This window comes from Dendropsophus ebraccatus, chromosome 1 (genome assembly GCF_027789765.1).
Source record: "Dendropsophus ebraccatus isolate aDenEbr1 chromosome 1, aDenEbr1.pat, whole genome shotgun sequence".
NCBI classification, from domain to species: domain Eukaryota; kingdom Metazoa; phylum Chordata; class Amphibia; order Anura; family Hylidae; genus Dendropsophus; species Dendropsophus ebraccatus.
In genome coordinates this window covers 42864770-42884356 of record NC_091454.1, presented here as the reverse complement: position 1 = coordinate 42884356, position 19587 = coordinate 42864770, and the positions used below count along the sequence as shown (strand labels likewise).

Genomic DNA, 19587 nt, shown 5'->3' with positions numbered 1-19587 from the left:
TATTACACCGTGTCTACAGAACTCCGGAGTTCTTATTTAGAGTGGGACTTCGTCCCGATGCCCTGTGTCCTCGGTGCCGGAGAGACGAGGGAGGGATCCTGCACATGTTCTGGCGGTGCCCAAAATTAACGAGATATTGGCAGGAGGTTGCTTCAATTATCCACAAAGTCTATTCTGTTCACCTTGAACAGTCTCCCTTAGTTTGCATTTTAGGCTACGTAGAGGATATAGCCTTATCTAATCCTGGTAAAGTTGCTGTTGCTAGGATCTTGTATATGGCTAGAAAGCTGATAGCTCAATCCTGGCTTGACCAGGATCCTCCGACGAGTACTGTCTTTGTAGCTAAAGTCAACTGGCTCATTGCCAATGATAAATATGCCTATGAAAAGCGGGAGGCGATGAAAAAGTTTGAGAAGATCTGGGCCCCTTGGCTGGATACCCCCGGTATGGCACCGCCGTCACTTACTAGAGGCAGGCTCTCTCCCTCACCGGCCACCTAATCATATATCTAGGAGTTCTCTGTTTGTAATGAAAGATATAGAACCTATCTACTGGTTTACTCTCTATACTGCTGCGTATCTCTTCTCTTCTGAAGGGTCGCCCCCTTGAACTAGGTTGGTTGCTGCCAATTTGTTGTGTATCTTTTTTATTTTGTGTTCTGTTTTGTTCTGCGTAGGGTTTGAGCTACTGTGCTAGCCTCCTTGCGGTTTTGTGTACTTTAAAAATGCAAAATCTTTAATAAAAACTATTTGATTAAAAAAAAAAAAGTTTAAAGGGTATATGCACAATGAGCAATTGAAGCAGAAAGTTTTCAGGCAGAATTCAAGCAGAATTTAAGCCCCCCATTGACTTCTATAGGATTCCTCTAGTAGATCTACAGCAGAAAATTCTGCAGTGTGAACAACAGAGCAGAAAACCCATTGAACACAATGGGACATTGCTCTGTACATATTTTACGGGAGGAATTTCAAGCTGAAATTCCTCTTCAATTCCCCACCTAATTCCTCGCCTTTTCCTCAGTGTGCACATGCCCTAAAAGGGAAAAAGTAAAGTTTTGGATTTTCAGAGCAGATTTTACTGGAATAGTTTTTAGGCACTATGCAAAGGAAATTCCATTTCTTTCCATTAAGATGTCCTTTTAGCTGACAATTTCATTTATTAAACACTGTATAAGCACCAAAAAAGTTCTTCTTACACAATTTCTCCTGAAAGTGGCAGAACCCACGTAACCATAAACTGCTGTTTAGGCACATGCTATGTGACACACAAAAAAACAAAAACATTCTGTTAAGAGAAGATCTCTAGATGTCTTCCAGTAAACAGTGGTTACATGAAACACCTTTTCAGAAAAACTGCCAACTGCTGCTTCAGTTTTTATTAAATATATTATATATGCGAGAAAAAGATGGATTCCACCAGACACTGTTAAGCCAGTATTTTAATGTGTATAATGATTTAGCATAACTTAAGTTTGACTTGCACAATACTGCCTCAAATATGAGGCATTAATGTGAAATGTACAACAGACTCTCAAACTTCTATACAGTATAAAACAAAATTGTTGAGCCAAGATAAATGAAGGAAATATAGTAAAAAAAAAAAAAAAGTCTACATAGGCCAAAGATGCATGGTTAATGCAAAATGGGGAATGGCTAGGGAAATCAGAGAGAAAAAAGTGTGGACATTCAATTTGGTAAAGAAATTATATAGAGTACTGCCAAAACACAGTAGAACATTTAACATTTGAACATATCTGCTCAGGACATCCCTATGGAAATTGGCTCCCAAGCCACAATTCAACTTGTACTATTGCTTTATTGCTTATCTTCTTTCTGCTCAGCCTTTGGTTCACTAGTTCCAGAACTCTCCCTCTCTGATGCCATCTGAAAAAAATATAAGTAAAGAAACGCATATCATTGCAGGAATATCGATCAGGCCACTGATCCACAGCAAAAAGATGCATCCGAACAGTTAACTGACCAGCACTGGATGAATCCTGGGTGCCAGTCATTAATAGTGTCAGCTGTCTGCATCAGCTGGATAAAGAGTGAGCTTGCCTCATGAGCCCGCACCATACTCACCCAAAACATGATGTAATTGTACATCATGGGTTGGGACGGGGTTATAAGTCAAACAAAAACAAATGCTACATCTGTCTAACAAAACAGAACACTGACCTCACTTGGTACAAAGGGCCGTATTACAAAACCTGATATTAAAGGGCAAGCGAGCACCGGCCTGTCAGGTCAGCACTCGTTTACTCCTTGTTCCCGACTCACTGTCTGTGCTATTACATGCCATAGTTGTTGTTTTGATAGGTCATGTTTTAAAATAAATTTAAAATGACTTTCTACACCAAACGATTCCTTTATGGACGATAATCGGCCAAGTTCATAAGATAATTGTTTGGCGTAATGGGGCCCTAGCTAAGTAATTATAGGATTATTACCTTTTTGTATGCAAGTTCAAATAACTTCAATGAAGCCTGTTGAAGTGATGATGCTGCCTGTTTGATGCTTTCTCCAGTTTCTGAATCTTTTCTTGCCAAAAGCTCTTTCATTTTGCTTATTTCCTCCTTCAGCTTGTTGCACTGGTAAAATAAATATGACGGTGTAAGAAGTTTTGAAAGACAACAAAAAACTAACACAGAATTTGTTACAAGCACAAACCTCATTTTCTGGCAGTTGGCTTTTGAATTCCTCCATCTTGGACTCTGTATCATGAATAATACCTTCTGCGTTATTCACTGCTTCAACACGTTCCTAGAATGCCCCCCAAAAAAACAACACACACACTATTGGTCAACACAAAGTGACTAAATAGTTACAGTTAAAAAACTATTTTTCAATTTTTTACAATTAATAATTGATTTAAACAATAGGTCATTTTGTGACAACAAATTCCTATTAAATACTTACCTTTCGCCTTCTATCTTCCTCTGCATACTTCTCAGCATTTTTCACCATATTCTCAATATCATCCTTGCTAAGTCCACCTGAAGACTGGATGACAACTGAAAAAAAAATAGAAATATTAATATCTTTATGATTTAGTGCAGCATTAAAAAAAGAAAAGCTTTGATTGTCGGGGTCTGGGTGTTTAGACCCACACCGATTGTTTGAACAAGCCATGAGAAGCGAATGGCTGTGCATTTTATTCCCCAGCTTACTCCATCTTATTGCAGGAGGAGGAGGCTCTATAGACTTATGATGTAGTGACACAGGATTGCAGAGAGCTGGGGAGGGAAGAAGCAGCACACAGCCATACGCTTAACCTAGCTCATTTTAATGATCAATGGGGGTCTGAACACCCAAGACCCGGATTTAAAATTATTGACGTGTCTCTGACATGTAATAATAATAAATAAGCAGCCAGGTACAGGGACACTAACTTTATGAATATCCAAAAGAACATAAGTCTACTATATTTATACCAAGGTGGATGAATGCCAGGCGGGGAGGGAAAATGCAATTAACAATAAATAGAACAGGCAAAATGCACATACTTTGCTGCTCGCGGCCAGTTCCTTTGTCTTTTGCGGATACATGTACAATTCCATTGGCATCTATGTCAAAAGTAACTTCTATCTGAGGAACACCACGAGGTGCAGGGGGAATTCCTACCTAAGAAGCATAAAAATAAAAAGACTTTGTTAAGTGGGGATCCTTACAGTATATGACAATGTTTCAAGAGTTAGAAGGTTTTTTTGATACTCCAATCCCAGTGTCCCTCAAATCTAAGACTAACAAAGAAAAAGACTCATTTAACCATGACCACTTACTAGTGTGAACTGTCCAAGTAGTTTGTTGTCAGAAGCCATTTCTCTTTCACCTTGGCAGACTTTAATCTCCACCTGGGTCTGTCCATCAGCAGCAGTGGAGAATACCTAGACAACCAAATTGAGATGTTACTATTTACTATATACAGTATCAAATCAAATAGCAAATCACAAAAGCTACCTTAAAACAGCTTGCCCATTTGGAGATACGAGATTAGATGTTGCATAAGAAGTAAAAACATAACAGTACAACAAACAATATTACATATCCTGCAGAGTGTGGTTGGAGAAATACCATACATAGGAAATGAAATAAAACCTATCAAGCAAACGAGTGATACTTGGACACAAAAATGACATTTACACCATAACTCTAGGTGCTGAGCAGAAGTCCCACCATTTGGCCCACCTATTATCTGAGGAAGGGAATTTAATCTACATGCTATGGATGCCATTTGATGGTTAAAGCGTACTACTGCCACAATTCCTTCTATACTAGGAAGATGACTACTTTTGCATTTCTTTGCAATGCTGTTCTGGGTGGTCAAAAAAACATGCATTGCAATTGTTTTGTCTGAGACATGTTAATCATCAATTCCCAATCCTAGTAATGCTATTCCTGGGTTCCAGGTGGTCTTTATGCATAGACTATGCTCTATGGGGGAGATTTATCAAACATGGTGTAAAGTGAAACTGGCTCAGTTGCCCCTAGCAACCAATCAGATACCACTTTTCATTCCTCACAGACTCTTTGGAAAATGAAAGGAGGAATCTGATTGGTTGCTAGGGGCAACTGAGCCAGTTTCAATTTACACCATGTTTGAAAATCTCCCTCTATGAGTATATGAATCAGTTGCCATAGTGACTTATTCCGTGGAAAAAGTCCACCAGATATGTACTAGGTTGCCTATACTCCCCTGGCAGCTCCAACAAATCAGGGACTGTTTTCTTATTGGAGATCACCCTAAAGACTGCTTTTCAATGCAATTTTCAGTGGTTAATAACTATTTACAGTTATGTGACATTTTACCTGGCTCTTCTTTGTTGGTATAGTGGTGTTTCTGCCAATTAACTTAGTGAAGACTCCACCCAATGTCTCAATTCCAAGAGACAGGGGAGTGACATCCAACAGCAAAACATCTGTAACATCTCCAGCCAATACTCCACCCTGAATAGCAGCTCCAATGGCAACAGCCTCATCAGGATTAACAGCTTTGCTTGGAGCACGACCAAACAAGTCTTGTACAGTCTGCTGAACCTACATAGATCATACAAAAAAAAACATGTTATAGCCTGGTGTAATAAGAACAGAGTATTATGACATACATATAATGCTTTTAGGATATAAAGTACTATATGTTATGTGATGTAATTTATGTAACATGCTATTTGAATATACTGGAGAGAAACAGAACTAGCCCTAAATACTCTGGACTCAAAGGACACTAAAACGAGAAATGGATGTTTCTCACTGAATGTGGACCTTATAACATTTCCAAATGGTTTTTTTTACCTTCGGCATCCTGGTCATGCCCCCAACTAGGAGCACCTCTCCAATGTCGCTCTTGCTGACTTCAGCATCTTGCATGGCTTTCTGGCTCGGTGCAATAGTTCTTTTAATCAAATCAGCCACAATCCCCTCAAACTGAGCACGGGTCAGCTTCATATTCAAGTGCTTGGGTCCAGAAGAATCCATGGTAAGGTATGGCAGGTTTATGTCAGTCTACAAAAAAAAAAAGGATTATTGTTTTTAACTAAACTCTGTATTATCAAAGATAATACAACTTTTAAGAGCAAATGCAAACACTGTACCCACCTGCACAGAGGAAGAAAGCTCACATTTTGCCTTTTCAGCAGCTTCTCTGACCCTTTGTAGAGCCATGTTGTCTTTTAATAAATCTACACCAGTCTGAAAGAAGAAAACCGAATATTAAGAAAAAAAAAAAAAAAAAAACAACTTCTTGCCACAGCTTGCTCTGATGTGCTATCCTGGCTTAGCTGCACTACCTGAGCCACTTCTGTGGGTTGTAGAGTCAGTCTTATGCTACCACGAGTGTGAAAGCACCACCAACATTCAAAAGTAACTTAAACATCAGCCAGAAAGTATAGGTACTGAGAAGTGGTCTGTGGTCCTCACCTGCAGAACCACTACTTTATTGAGTGTGTCTTGCTTATTGCTAAAAATTTTTACCTGTTTATTCCATTCGCGAAACAGCATGTGAAATTGATTGGCAATCAGTGTTGCTTCCTAAGTGAACAGTGTGATTTTCACAGAAGTTTGATAAAGGGTCCATTTACACAGAAACATTATCTGCCAAAGATTTCAAGCCAAAGCCAGAAACAGACTATAAACAGAGATCAGGTCATTAAGGAAAGCCTGAGATGTCTCCTCTTTTCAAATCAATTCCTGGCTTTGGCTTCAAATCTTTGGCAGATAATCTTTCTGTGTAAATCGACCCTTACTTGGAGTTTTGTTGTTTAAGTGTTCCCTTTATTTTTTTGAGCAGTGTATGAAAACAATTCCCGTTCATGCTATGCATGCACCATTTTTTGATGGTTTTTTTTTTTAAATACCTATCATGAAAAATAACTTTTTGACAAGTCATAAGGCATGTCAAAAGTTATTTATCACAGTGGTACTCTGCAACAGCCAATTCTGACAATTTAAAGGGGTTATCCAATGTTAGAAAAAGCATGGCCAATTTCTTCCATAGACAACATGACTCTTGTCCCCAGTTTGGGTGTGGTTTGCAATAAAGTTCCATTCACTTCAAAGGAACAGAGTTGCAAAACTCCAGCCAAACTGAAGACAAAAGTCTTGCTGTCACTGGAAGAAACTGGCCATGTTTTTGTAGCGCTAGATAACCCCTTTAAAAGAACCCTATTACATAAAGCGATAATCTGCCAAATTGGCAGATCATGCCTCCGTGTAATAAAGACACCAATCAGCCGGGGACAATGATCAACAGCTGATCGTGTCTTTAGGTCATGACCTAAAATCATCTGCTGATGAATCTGTAAATAAAATAAAGTTCATACCTTACCTGTTAAACTCCCCAGTGTTCACTTCTCCTTGCTCCCTGCAGCCACCGCTGCAATTTTATAGCTGGTCTCTGAAGTGATAGGCTGCTCAGCCAATCACTGGCCGGGACGGGACCACTGCGGCCAGTGATTGGCTGAGCGGCCTGTCATTTCACAGTCCAGCTATGAAGTTGCACCAGAGGCTGCAGGGAGAAAAAAGAAACAAAGAACACTGGGGAGCGTGGGCAGGTAATTTTAAAATCGAGGACTGCACAGACATTGCTAACGGATAGCAGATCAGCACTCGTTTACTATAGTGATCAGGCCGTGCAAGGGTGCCTTTACACAGAGAGATTCATCTGACAGATTTTGGAAGCAAAGGCCAGGAATGAATTTGAAAAGAGGATAGATCCCACTTTTTCCTTTATGACCTGATCTCAGTTTATAGTCTGTTCCTGGATTTGGCTTCAAAAATCTGTCAAGATAAATCTTTCTGTGTATCGGCACCCTAAGATCCTAAGGCCCTAAGGGTCCTTTTACACAGATAGATTTATCTGACAGATCACTGAAGCCAAAACCAGGAATGGATTTGAAAAGAGGAAAAAAAAAAAATCAAAATTTTTCCTTTATGACCTGTTCGCTGTTTATAGTCTGTTCCTAGCTTTGGCTTTAGAGAGGAGAGAGCATGCTCGTCCGAGCTTGGTACTCGTTCGAGTATTAGGGTACTTGATGGTGCCCGTTACTCGGACGATCATCTCGTGATACTCAAGACAATGGCATCTTCCTCTTCCTGCATGTTTGGTGGCTTTTTTTAGCCAATCGTCATGCAGGAGAGTCTTTGTGAGCTGGTGGCATCACGTGGGAACCCTACATGTCAATAGCAGCGATTGGCTTGCCAGATCAGAGGACCTGGGCATATAAGAATCAGGTCCCGTGGTGCTCGTGTCAGACGCAGGCTGGAAGAGATTGGGGAGACAGCTGCTGCCTATCAGGGAGAGTGATAGGCAGGGAATTAAGAGTGCGGTTAAGAAGGAATCCGACATGAAGAACCCGACAGTCCTTCTAAGGGATAACAATTTTTTTAAATTGTACTGAGGGCCACCACCCGGCTGTTGTCCATAATTTGGCATAATGTTGAGATTAGGCAGCCCCAGAGGCATCCATGCATGCTGCCCCTACTGTTTCCTGTCCATTTCCATCTTCTTTACATCATTTTCTGAGGTTTCCAGGCAACCTTCCTTGTGCAGAGCTTTTGTCCCCCGCAAAAATGCTTGAGTTTCCCATTGACTTTAATGGGGTTCGTTACTCAAAACGAGCGCCCGAGCATCAGGAAATGTTCATCTCCAGTATTGAGCACCCAACAGGGACCAAAATGGTCGCCAATGCGACTGATATCTTGCAAATGGCGCCCAGATTTATTAATCCGGGCGCCATTTGCGACTGGCCCCGGCAGCGGCTGTCTCTTTAAGGACTTCCACCTTCCGCACGCTGCACCGAAGCACGTGGCGCCTCTGCGGCCGTCCGTCCAATGAATGACGGACGTGCTGGATGACGTGTGCGGGGACACGCTTCTCCAGTGACGTCATCCAGCACGTCCGTCATTCATTGGACGGACGGCCGCAGAGGCGCCACACTCCTCCAGCGCCTCTCCTCACCCGGCGGTTCTTCAAGTGCACCCCAGCGGCACCAAGATTGTGGATAGTGTGTGTGAGTACAACCGGAGGGACGGCAGGGGTGGCGGCCGGCCATTAATCTGTGTGGGGGGACCGCGGCCTGGGCGGCTGATTGGTAGTGTATGTTGTGATGGCGGCCAGGTGCGGTAGTCAGTGCATGTGGGGTGCGAGGGAGGGGGGGGGAGGTATGTATAGACTGCACAGTACCACTTCCCTCAGTGTCTGTATATATAGACTGCACAGTACCACTTCCCTCAGTGTCTGTATATATAGACTGCACAGTACCACTTCCCTCAGTGTCTGTATGTATATACACTGCACAGTACCACTTCCCTCAGTGTCTGTATGTATATACACTGCACAGTACCACTTCCCTCAGTGTCTGTATGTATATACACTGCACAGTACCACTTCCCTCAGTGTCTGTATGTATATACACTGCACAGTACCACTTCCCTCAGTGTCTGTATGTAATTACACTGCACAGTACCACTTCCCTCAGTGTCTGTATGTATATACACTGCACAGTACCACTTCCCTCAGTGTCTGTATGTATATACACTGCACAGTACCACTTCCCTCAGTGTCTGTATGTATATACACTGCACAGTACCACTTCCCTCAGTGTCTGTATGTATACACCGCACAGTACCACTTCCCTCAGTGTCTGTGTATGTATATACACTGCACAGTACCACTTCCCTCAGTGTCTGTGTATGTATATATACTGCACAGTACCACTTCCCTCAGTGTGTGTGCATGTATACACTGCACAGTACCACTTCCCATATACATTGCCACAGGGGCTATATGTCATCGGCTGCCGGGGGCTATATATATATAGTAGATCATTGCCAGTAAGATAGCAGCTGGCTGAGGGAACACACCGGCAGCAGGGGGGTATATGGTTGTCAAGTTGCAAGTTTCCATGTTGAACGTTTTCAAACTAAGAAAAGAAAGAATCTAAAGGAGGAGGATGCTGCCGTGGCCTCTGCACACAGTAAGTCCCATTTAACATAACATAATTTTACATGTTTTAAAATGTTGGCGACCAAATATTCTATTTGGCGCCTAAATTTTTCACGTTAGGAGCCAATGGCCAATGGCTAATCTGTCAGATAAGTCTTTCTGTGTAAAAAGACCCCTAGTCTATGAGGCGACATTGTCTGAATTAGTGGCCAGCCAGGTAGTGGATCGCGCTGTCACCACACACTCTTAAATGGACTGTATTTTGGTTTAACTTCCTTACTGTAGTAGATGCTGATAGTTCTCTGTACTCCGCAGCTGTTACACTATGTGTATCTGTACTGTTACTGGGAACCCAACCAAGTGTTATGAGGCGGAGCATGATCCTTACTGTTTACAGTTCATACCTAGCACCATCCATATAATTTTGTTAATAACCAAGTATATTATACTGGCAATATATACCAACCTCTCTTTTGAACTGCTTTACAATGTGTTCCAACAAAGCTTGGTCAAAATCTTCTCCTCCAAGGAAAGTGTCACCATTTGTTGATTTTACTTCAAATACACCTTTTTGGATCTCCAGGATGGAAATATCGAATGTACCACCTCCAAGATCATAGACTGCAATGCTGCAGGAAAAAAAAAATTGTAGAACATTTTCCTACATATGAGCACTTAAATACAAAAAGAAAAAAAGTGAAATTTATGTGTGTGCTGTTTTATGCTATGTTCCCACACAGTATTTTGCAATCAAAACCAGCAGTGGATTGAAAACACAGAAAGTTCACACACTGTTGAAATTGAGTGGATGGCTGGCCAAAGTCTGGCAGAGGAACATCTGGAGGGACCCGAACGGCAGGGCCTGGCCTAAGGGATATGGGAGCTTTTTCCTCCTGTAGCGTCCTTGATGATCTCATCTAGCTTTGCGCCAAAGAGAAAAGACCCAAGAAAAGGCAAGGAAAATAAGGAATGTTTAGACAGACTCTGCAGACCAAGATTTAAGTCAGACGTGCGAACGGCGACGGAGGAGGCAAGATGTGCGGTGTCCATGGAGGCCTCACAGAGATATTTGCCAGCTGAAGGGAGCTGAGAGGGGAGAAAGACCAATTCTTCTTGAAGGGCATCTGACAGAATGCCCTGGGGCAATTGACGGGCCCATTGGTGGAAGCCCAGCTGACCCAGGTAGAAGTAAGAATCAGTCTAAGGGAGGAGCCAGCAGCCTCAAAGGAATATCTAGCAAAGTTTTCAACACTGTGATCCAAGGGATCGTGGAAGGATGACTCACTGGATGTGGGTATGGTAGTCTTAGATAAGCAAGAAAAGGGGGAGGGGTATCTACTTAAGGGGCCTTGTCCCACTTCTCAACTGAATCAGCTTGGAAGGGATACTCATGTGGCCACTTTTCTTCTGGACCTAGGGTATGGTAAACAGCACTACTGTTGAACCCTGCTCCGCTGAGGAAGCATGGCCACTAAGGTCCAGGCTTCCACCTAGAAGGAGAGAATGTACAAAAAATAAATAAACTAAAACAAAAAAAGAAAGGTAAACCTGCAGCAGTGTGTACCGCCTACAGACACTAAGCTTAAACTGGCTTAGCTTACTGCCTGTGGGGTCGTATAGGCAGGTAGAAGTTAGCACTTTTTTCAGATCTTAGAGAGTCGCCTCCAAGTGGCACCAGCCTATACTTACTGTGTCCGTGTCCCCCAATGACACAACTGAGAAATAACAGAAGTTTTCTGCCATTAAATGATGGCCATCAATTCAATTTCAACAGTGTGTGAACATAGCCTCTCTGTATTTTCAATCCACTCCTGCTTTTGGTTGCAACATACTGAGCAAAAATACTGTGTGGGAACATAACCTTAAAGTCTATCTGTCACTGTAAAAAGAAAAACCCTCTTACATGTCGTAGAGGCATTGATCTTCCCACGCTCTCATTTTGACCAATATAAGGTATTTCGTCAAGCCCTTTATGTGGTTCAAAACATAACGCTTTTGATATTTAGGTCTAAATGCAGTCATAGGTCAATGGATGCAGTCACAGTCGGGTTCGTCAGATACAGAGTATGCGGCATTTGATTACTGGTGGTTCTGAAGTTGGATGCAGCCCTAGGAAGTCCTGGAAAACATACATATAGCCATAGGCTGTATTCCAAGTAAGTTTAGGGTTGTATCCACCTTCAACAGCCACAACTAATCAAATGCCGCACGCTCCGGTTCTGAGAAACCCAAGCGTGCCCAAAGTTCACTCAACTCTAGTAAACACAAGTAGAAACCTCCCCTAGTTATGCGGTAGCTTCATTTATCACAAAAGATTTAATATTTTAGAAAATAGTTAAATACAGGTAAAAGTATGAACTTACACTTTATCATCAGACTTATCCAAGCCATAAGCAAGAGCAGCAGCAGTTGGTTCATTTATGACCCTCAAAACATTGAGCCCCGCGATCTGCCCAGCATCTTTTGTTGCCTAAAAATGAAAACATTAAGGTGGTGAAACATTTATACCCAGGAAACCATTTATACCAGCGGAAATTCAAAGTAGCTTCACATTCAAAGGTAAGAGTAATCTAAAAAGTTCTGATCGGCTGTATCATTCGTGTGGCCCATCATTGTCAGCCATACATCAATAGATAATGATAATAATCTCCATAGTTGGCTTATTACTGGCTGCAGTGTATTTACAAAGTTATTGATCAGTCAATGGAAGTGCAGTTTTGGCCACAAGCAGTGACCTGTGTTATTCATCAGCCTGATAAATTTTTTATGTAAAAAGGGCCTTACCGTTTATTTTTTTATTACTAAACATAAACCTTAGGAAATAGTTTTCTACCTTCAATTTCTGGCTACCATGAAGACTTACCTGCCTTTGGGAGTCATTGAAATAAGCAGGAACAGTAATAACTGCATTCTTCGCTGAATGGCCCAGGTAGTTTTCTAGGTAAACAGAAAAATATATAAAAGGTTACACCATTTAGGTTTTGTTTTTTTTTAAAGAAATTTTTAGGTAAGAACCAAAATAACCGAGACTAACTCACCAGCCGTCTCTTTCATTTTCATAAGTACAAATGCACCGATCTGACTGGGGGAGTAGAGCTTTCCATGTGCTTCCACCCAGGCATCCCCATTTGATGCACGGACAATCTTGAAAGGAACATTTTTGCTAAGGAACATAAATTAATACATTAAGAAAGTGTACAACATTCTTTGCTTATGTACTAGCAGCAAATAATGCATAACCATGAAAACACATTATAAACAGACTGCGGTGGAGTCATGCCCATACAAACTAATATAACTCTAAATCATTGTTTTTTTAAAGGGGTGCTCCAGCTGATTTTTTTTCCCTTTTAAATCACCTGGTCTTTTAAATCACCAGGAAGTTACATAGTTTGTAAACTTCTATTTAAAAATCTTCAGTCTTAAAGTACATATCAGCTGCTGTATGTCCTGCAGGGAGTACAATCTATATAACTTCCTGAAAGCAGGTGATTTGAAAGGAAAAAAATATGCTGGAGTAGCCCTTTAAGGTTAATAAATTAATATATTCACTTTATCATGTTAAGGAGCATTTGTCAAGCACTGCATTGTATACATACATGTCTTTTTTAACTTCAGGGTCATCAAATCGACGTCCGATAAGACGCTTTGTTGCGTACAAAGTGTTGTTGGGATTGGTAACTGCCTGGCGTTTTGCAGGCATTCCAACCAAGCGCTCCCCATCTGCAGAAAAAGCAACAACCGAAGGAGTGGTCCTGGCACCTTCTGCATTTTCCAGCACCTGCAAAAGAAAACCCACAACACATTGAAGACAGACCAATGCTGGGTTAAAGGGTTGCTCCCACGATGCCATCCCACATGCTATCCACATTTTGGCACGAAGAGACGCAACACACCAGGCAGTCAAGTTGCTGGGGCAAACTTGCCCCACTTGGCAAGATAGGGATGCAAGCTGGGGAGTGAAATGTGCTAACACACCCTTCTCCTGACTCCTCCAGTTTAGTGGGGGCATCAGGAGAGAAAGCCTGACCAATCAAGTTGTGTTTTTTTATTTATAACACAGTCCAAAGAGACCCGAATGTCAAGGCACTCACCACAGCTTCTTAATCAAGTTCGCTTGCTTTATTCACATGTAACACAGATACATAGATGCAGACAGGTGAACGGGCGACAGCCTGTTTCACGTGCTTCACTCGCACGCTTCCTCTCGGCCCTGACGTCACTACGTTGCACAGTCCTTTTAAAGACGTACTAATTACTACATAAATACACACATCTAAAAATGCACATAACTTATTTAAAAGAACATGGAACGTTACATAACTTACAGCAGTGATACCAATCAGTAATAACCATGTAGATCGGAACGATCGTTCAGACCCAATGGTCCGAGTGCTTCCATCTTTAAGATCAGCTCCGTTTCCTTTTTAATCAGCCTCTTGTCTCTACCGCCTCCCACTGGGGAGTTCTTAACCTGCAATAAGCCCATAAAGCGCAGTGCAGACGGATTTCCACAGTGCACTGTGCGCATATGTGAGATTACTCTTGGACAGCCTTTACCTGTTCTTAAAGAGCGTACATGTTCGGCAAATCGTTGATACAGTGGGCGGGTGGTCTTCCCAATATAATAGAAACCGCAACTGCATATAAGTGCGTAAACCACAAATGCAGTGCGGCAAGTGATAAAATCACGTACCTGCCATGTTAGACCACCTAGCCGCACTGTATAACTCTCATTAAGATGTCCACAAAAGCTACAATGGCCACATTTGTGATTGCCTTCTAACTTTTTGTGACCCAACCATGTATTTCTGTGTCTCACCTCCAATGAGTTTTTAAACCGTCCCTGAACTAGTTCATCACGAATATTCCTACATCTTTTAAATGCTAGTAGGGGTTTACTTTTAACATATTCCTGTAGTGATTCTTCACCTTCCAGTAAATTCCAATGTCTGTATATTACAGATCTCACTGTTTTATCCATCGGGCTATGTCTAAAAGAGAAGACAAATCTATCCATTTTACTTCCTCTATTCTTCCTCCGATAGATCAACTGGGTACGCTCAAGTGTCCCTGCTCTTAGTCTAGCCTTATCAATGACTTCTTTGGGATACCCACGGTCCAATAGTCTCTTACTGAGATCGTTAGCTTGTTGTTCGTATTGCTCATCACAATTATTGATCCTGCGGAGGCGTATAAACTGACCATATGGTACTGACTGTTTAACGTGATGGTTTAACTAACATAACACTAACAGATGGGTGTATTTCTTTGTTAACCAAGGGCTTAAATTTTTGTTTGGGTTCTGATTTTGATTTCACACAGTTTCAGTTAGAATTGCATAGTGGTATAAGAAAGTTAATTTGAAAAAATATTTCTTCAATAAACCACAACTAGTTGTTCAGGAGACACCCATAGCAGAACAGCCTGTATATGTAGGCCCTTTGGGCTTTAGCCTCAGTCCACACTTTGACTCCCAGGATAGAGAGATACTGACTACACTTATGGAACTACAGGGCATCGCTCCCGATGAACACACTCAGGAGGAGATTTTTAGAGGTTCAGTACAGTCTATGTTTAATCCCCCCTTGTCCCCCGGCTCACTTTTAGATCAATTTGAACGCAATGTACTGCGTGAGGTCAAGTCTTTGATCTATCCGCAGGCGGAGAAAAATTTGTCAGAAGCCGAATTATCGGCACTGAAATGGTTAAAATCCAGGAAAGATATTATAGTGAAGCCGGCGGACAAGGGGGGCAATGTGGTTCTGTTAACTGAGGAATATTATGTGGAAGAAGCTATGCGTTTGCTAGGGGATGGGACCACATATGAAAAATTGAGTAATGACCCGACAACGGGATATCTTACCAAACTTAGATCCCTATTAAGACAGGGGGTGGAGAAGGGGTTTATGCGCAAGAAATTTGCTGAGAAACTTATGGTGGAGTTCCCTAGTAAGCCTTATTGGTATTGGATCCCCAAGGTCCATAAATCGATGGAGCGTCCTCCTGGACGACCCATCGTTGCGGGCCGGGGTTCGGTTACAGAACCGGTATCAAAATACCTTGATTGGCTATTACGTCCACTGTTAAAAGGTGTCCCCTCCTTTCTACGGGATACCAAAGACCTGCTAGCTATACTGGACCAGTTTGAGTGGTCAGAGGGATTGTCATTGGCAAGTGTCGACGTCGAGAGCCTGTACACCCGCATCCCGCAGGATGCCGGTGTGCAGGCTGTGCGACGTCGACTCCTACATAGTGGGAGGTGCGAACCAGAATTTGCGGGGTACGTTTGTGAGCTACTGGGGTTTGTCCTCCGTCACAATGCGTTCCAGTTCGCTGGCCAATGGTTTGGTCAGCTGGCTGGAACTGCGATGGGGACGCCAGTGGCTCCTACTTTCGCAAACTTATACCTAGCTGAACTGGAAGATGAGGTTATCTTTAATGTACTGAACCCCTTTATATCTAAGATCGCCTTGTATTTAAGATATATAGATGACGTCCTGTTGGTGTGGGCGGGATCAGAAAACGAGTTTAACCAATTTGTTCAATACATCAATGTTAATACATATAATATGTCATTTACAGCCATCTATGGTGAGAAAAAACTTGATTTTTTAGATGTACACTTGGAGCTCCAACAGGGAGAACTAAAAGTAACTGGTTATCGTAAAAGCACAGCCACAAATATGTTGTTAAATTATAAGAGCTATCACCCCCATCACTTTAAACAGTCAGTACCATATGGTCAGTTTATACGCCTCCGCAGGATCAATAATTGTGATGAGCAATACGAACAACAAGCTAACGATCTCAGTGAGAGACTATTGGACCGTGGGTATCCCAAAGAAGTCATTGATAAGGCTAGACTAAGAGCAGGGACACTTGAGCGTACCCAGTTGATCTATTGGAGGAAGAATAGAGGAAGTAAAATGGATAAATTTGTCTTCTCTTTAAGACATAGCCCGATGGATAAAACAGTGAGATCTGTAATATACAGACATTGGAATTTACTGGAAGGTGAAGAATCACTACAGGAATATGTTAAAAGTAAACCCCTACTAGCATTTAAAAGATGTAGGAATATTCGTGATGAACTAGTTCAGGGACGGTTTAAAAACTCATTTGAGGTGAGACACAGAAATACATGGTTGGGTCACAAAAAGTTAGAAGGCAATCACAAATGTGGCCATTGTAGCTTTTGTGGACATCTTAATGAGAGTTATACAGTGCGGCTAGGTGGTCTAACATGGCAGGTACGTGATTTTATCACTTGCCGCACAGCATTTGTGGTTTACGCACTTATATGCAGTTGCGGTTTCTATTATATTGGGAAGACCACCCGCCCACTGTATCAACGATTTGCCGAACATGTACGCTCTTTAAGAACAGGTAAAGGCTGTCCAAGAGTAATCTCACATATGCGCACAGTGCACTGTGGAAATGCGTCTGCACTGCGCTTTATGGGTTTATTGCAGGTTAAGAACTCCCCAGTGGGAGGCGGTAGAGACAAGAGGCTGATTAAAAAGGAAACGGAGCTGATCTTAAAGACGGAAGCACTCGGACCATTGGGTCTGAACGATCGTTCCGATCTACATGGTTATTACTGATTGGTATCACTGCTGTAAGTTACGTAACGTTCCATGTTCTTTTAAATAAGTTATGTGCATTTTTAGACGTGTGTATTTATGTAGTAATTAGTACGTCTTTAAAAGGACTGTGCAACGTAGTGACGTCAGGGCCGAGAGGAAGCGTGCGAGTGAAGCACGTGAAACAGGCTGTCGCCCGTTCACCTGTCTGCATCTATGTATCTGTGTTACATGTGAATAAAGCAAGCGAACTTGATTAAGAAGCTGTGGTGAGTACCTTGACATTCGGGTCTCTTTGGACTGTGTTATGCGAAGATTGTTGGGTCAATTGAGCACCACCAGCTGAATCGGGTCTGAGTACGCGGTCACACAGTGCGGTTGTCCCCTCCAACAGGTAGTGCCGTATGTCTATCTTACATTGGTTTTTTTTATTTATGCCGATTTCCAATCTAACTGTGGCTGCCAGACATGGTCCAGAAGCTCAAAACAGCTGAGGTGGCTATAATATACAATGGATGCAGCATTAACAGCTTAACGCCACATGCTAGTGTTTAAGTAACTATGCTGCTTACCCAATTCCCATTTAAGTCAACGGCAGCTAAACAAATCGCTTAAAACAGCTGCCTTAGCCGGTTTCAGCCTTTTGACCACCTCCCACACCCAAGCTATGGGCCCCTCACTCCTGGATGGTAAAACAGAGTAAAAAGCTTCTAAATCTGGCACTACTAAATAAAATCATCACAGCCATTCAAGCACAGAATTGGTTAAAAAGAAAAAATCTGCAAACCCTTTACTGTACGATACCTTTGCTTGTTTGCCTTCCATAACAGCAACACAGGAATTTGTTGTTCCCAGATCTATTCCAATAACTGCTCCTTTAATTGCTTCAGAGCTGTACATCAAAATACAAGCGTTAGAGTCCAAGCATGGGCTATGTAAACATTATGTTAAAAATGTACTGACTCCGGCTTTAAAAAAAAAAAATATATCAAAATTTTATAATTTTTCTATCAATCTAAGCCCCTTATTAATAACAACCAGAAAAACCCTCTCACATACATTTAGTTTCATCCATATATCAGTAATTTAGCACTGGCCCTATTGGATAAGAGTGATCAGAAAAAAGTTGGTGGTCTCTATTTGGCAGCTTGTTTTTGAGCTGGAAGAGGCCATTGTGTGGGGGAAACCAGTGGTGTTCTCTTCCTAGAGAAGGAGGAGAAGCCATGAGTAGCAGTAACCTCTGTCCTCAGTGTGTGTTTTCTCTCTGAGAGAAGATTGTGTGTTCTTCTTCAGTGTGCTAAGGCTGCAGCATGCTTTGTGTGTGTGCGCTTTAGCTGCAGCAGGCTGTGTGTGTGCGCGCGCTATGGCTGCAGCAGGCTGCATGTGTGTCAGTGAAAAATCCAGGGGGTCATAATGAATAAGTCCATTTTTCCCATCCCCATACCCCCACAGTGCAAGGTGCAACACGCTTCCAATCCTGTGATGTCATGGGCCCAATCAGTGAGTGAGGCGGGACACAGCTGCAGTCACTGACTGACTGACTGAGTGCTGATAAATCACTATAGCTAACCCTCTCTATATCACAGGTATCTGGCATTGTTAGCAGTGTTTCCACCGCATCCTCCCTCATGGAGGCACCAGAATGGAGGATGCCTCTCCCATCGCTGTAGGGACAGGAAACAGAAAGTTTAAAAGGCAGCCCCTCCCAACCACCTCAGTGTTTCTCCTGTCCCTTCAGGGATGGGAGCAGAGAGACTGCTCTGCGGAGCAGCCAGGTACCTGGATCGATCGGGGCCCGTCACCTCCTTCCGGTGTCATATGGGATCAGTACTCCTCGGGGCAGGAGTCCCCTGACCATCCTGGGAGTCATCGGGCACTCAAAGTGCTTCCCTTCTCTCCCCCCTGCACTCCGGTGACATCACGCGGGAGCGCCTTACACCTGGATCCGAGCAGCGTTACTTCCGGGTGGCGCAGCGTCACGGCCGGTCAGGTGATCGGGGGTCGCGCCGATGTCACGGCTTGTCATGTGACACAGGTCACAGGTATCTGACATTGTTAGCAGTGTTTCTTTGTGTATAGTGAATGGTTAGAAACTTGGAAGATTGTCAGCAGAAAAGACCATCTGCTCCATCTAGTCTAGTTCTGAGTTGTTCAGGATATGCTGGCTGGAGACTGGCTGCATCCACTGCGCACGCACGCACGCACGCACACACACGCAGAAAACTCAGGGGCGGTGGTAGCAGGCAGACATTATTACCACCCACCACTTCGGTAATAAACTTTTTTGTTTGTCATCTCGATCTTTGGGTGTTAATTTATCTTTTCTAGGAGATATACTGTTATGTTTCTAACCTTTACTTATGTCCCGTGTTGGGTCCATATCCTGTCTATTGTCCACCTGCACTACCCCCCGTTTGTATGTTCGTTGTTATTGTTTTTAACATCTCTTCCAGTCGTGATTCATTGTCTTTCCTGTATTACTATTTTATTATATCTGTCTCATCAATAAAGATTATGCTTTGATTAATTAGAGGTTCAGTTGTCCTTCATATGTTTGTTG

At 42.5% G+C, this 19587-nt stretch overlaps 1 protein-coding gene across 2 annotated transcripts in view; it reads right to left on the bottom strand.

The window, feature by feature from the left end:
- Positions 1–1420: 1420 nt before the first annotated feature.
- HSPA9 (heat shock protein family A (Hsp70) member 9) overlaps positions 1421–19587 on the bottom strand; it is a 31541-nt gene continuing 13374 nt past the window's right edge. For both annotated transcript variants that reach the window (XM_069969877.1, XM_069969886.1), the window contains exons 3-17: positions 17832–17919; positions 13041–13222; positions 12480–12604; positions 12305–12378; positions 11805–11911; positions 9908–10070; positions 5595–5687; positions 5292–5501; positions 4809–5036; positions 3782–3886; positions 3506–3623; positions 2919–3013; positions 2670–2762; positions 2450–2590; positions 1421–1883 (exon numbers count right to left, since the gene is read on the bottom strand). In XM_069969877.1, coding sequence (XP_069825978.1) covers positions 1815–1883; positions 2450–2590; positions 2670–2762; positions 2919–3013; positions 3506–3623; positions 3782–3886; positions 4809–5036; positions 5292–5501; positions 5595–5687; positions 9908–10070; positions 11805–11911; positions 12305–12378; positions 12480–12604; positions 13041–13222; positions 17832–17919 — 1891 coding nt within the window. In that variant the 3' untranslated portion in view covers positions 1421–1814. The remainder of the gene's footprint in view (positions 1884–2449; positions 2591–2669; positions 2763–2918; positions 3014–3505; positions 3624–3781; positions 3887–4808; positions 5037–5291; positions 5502–5594; positions 5688–9907; positions 10071–11804; positions 11912–12304; positions 12379–12479; positions 12605–13040; positions 13223–17831; positions 17920–19587) is intronic.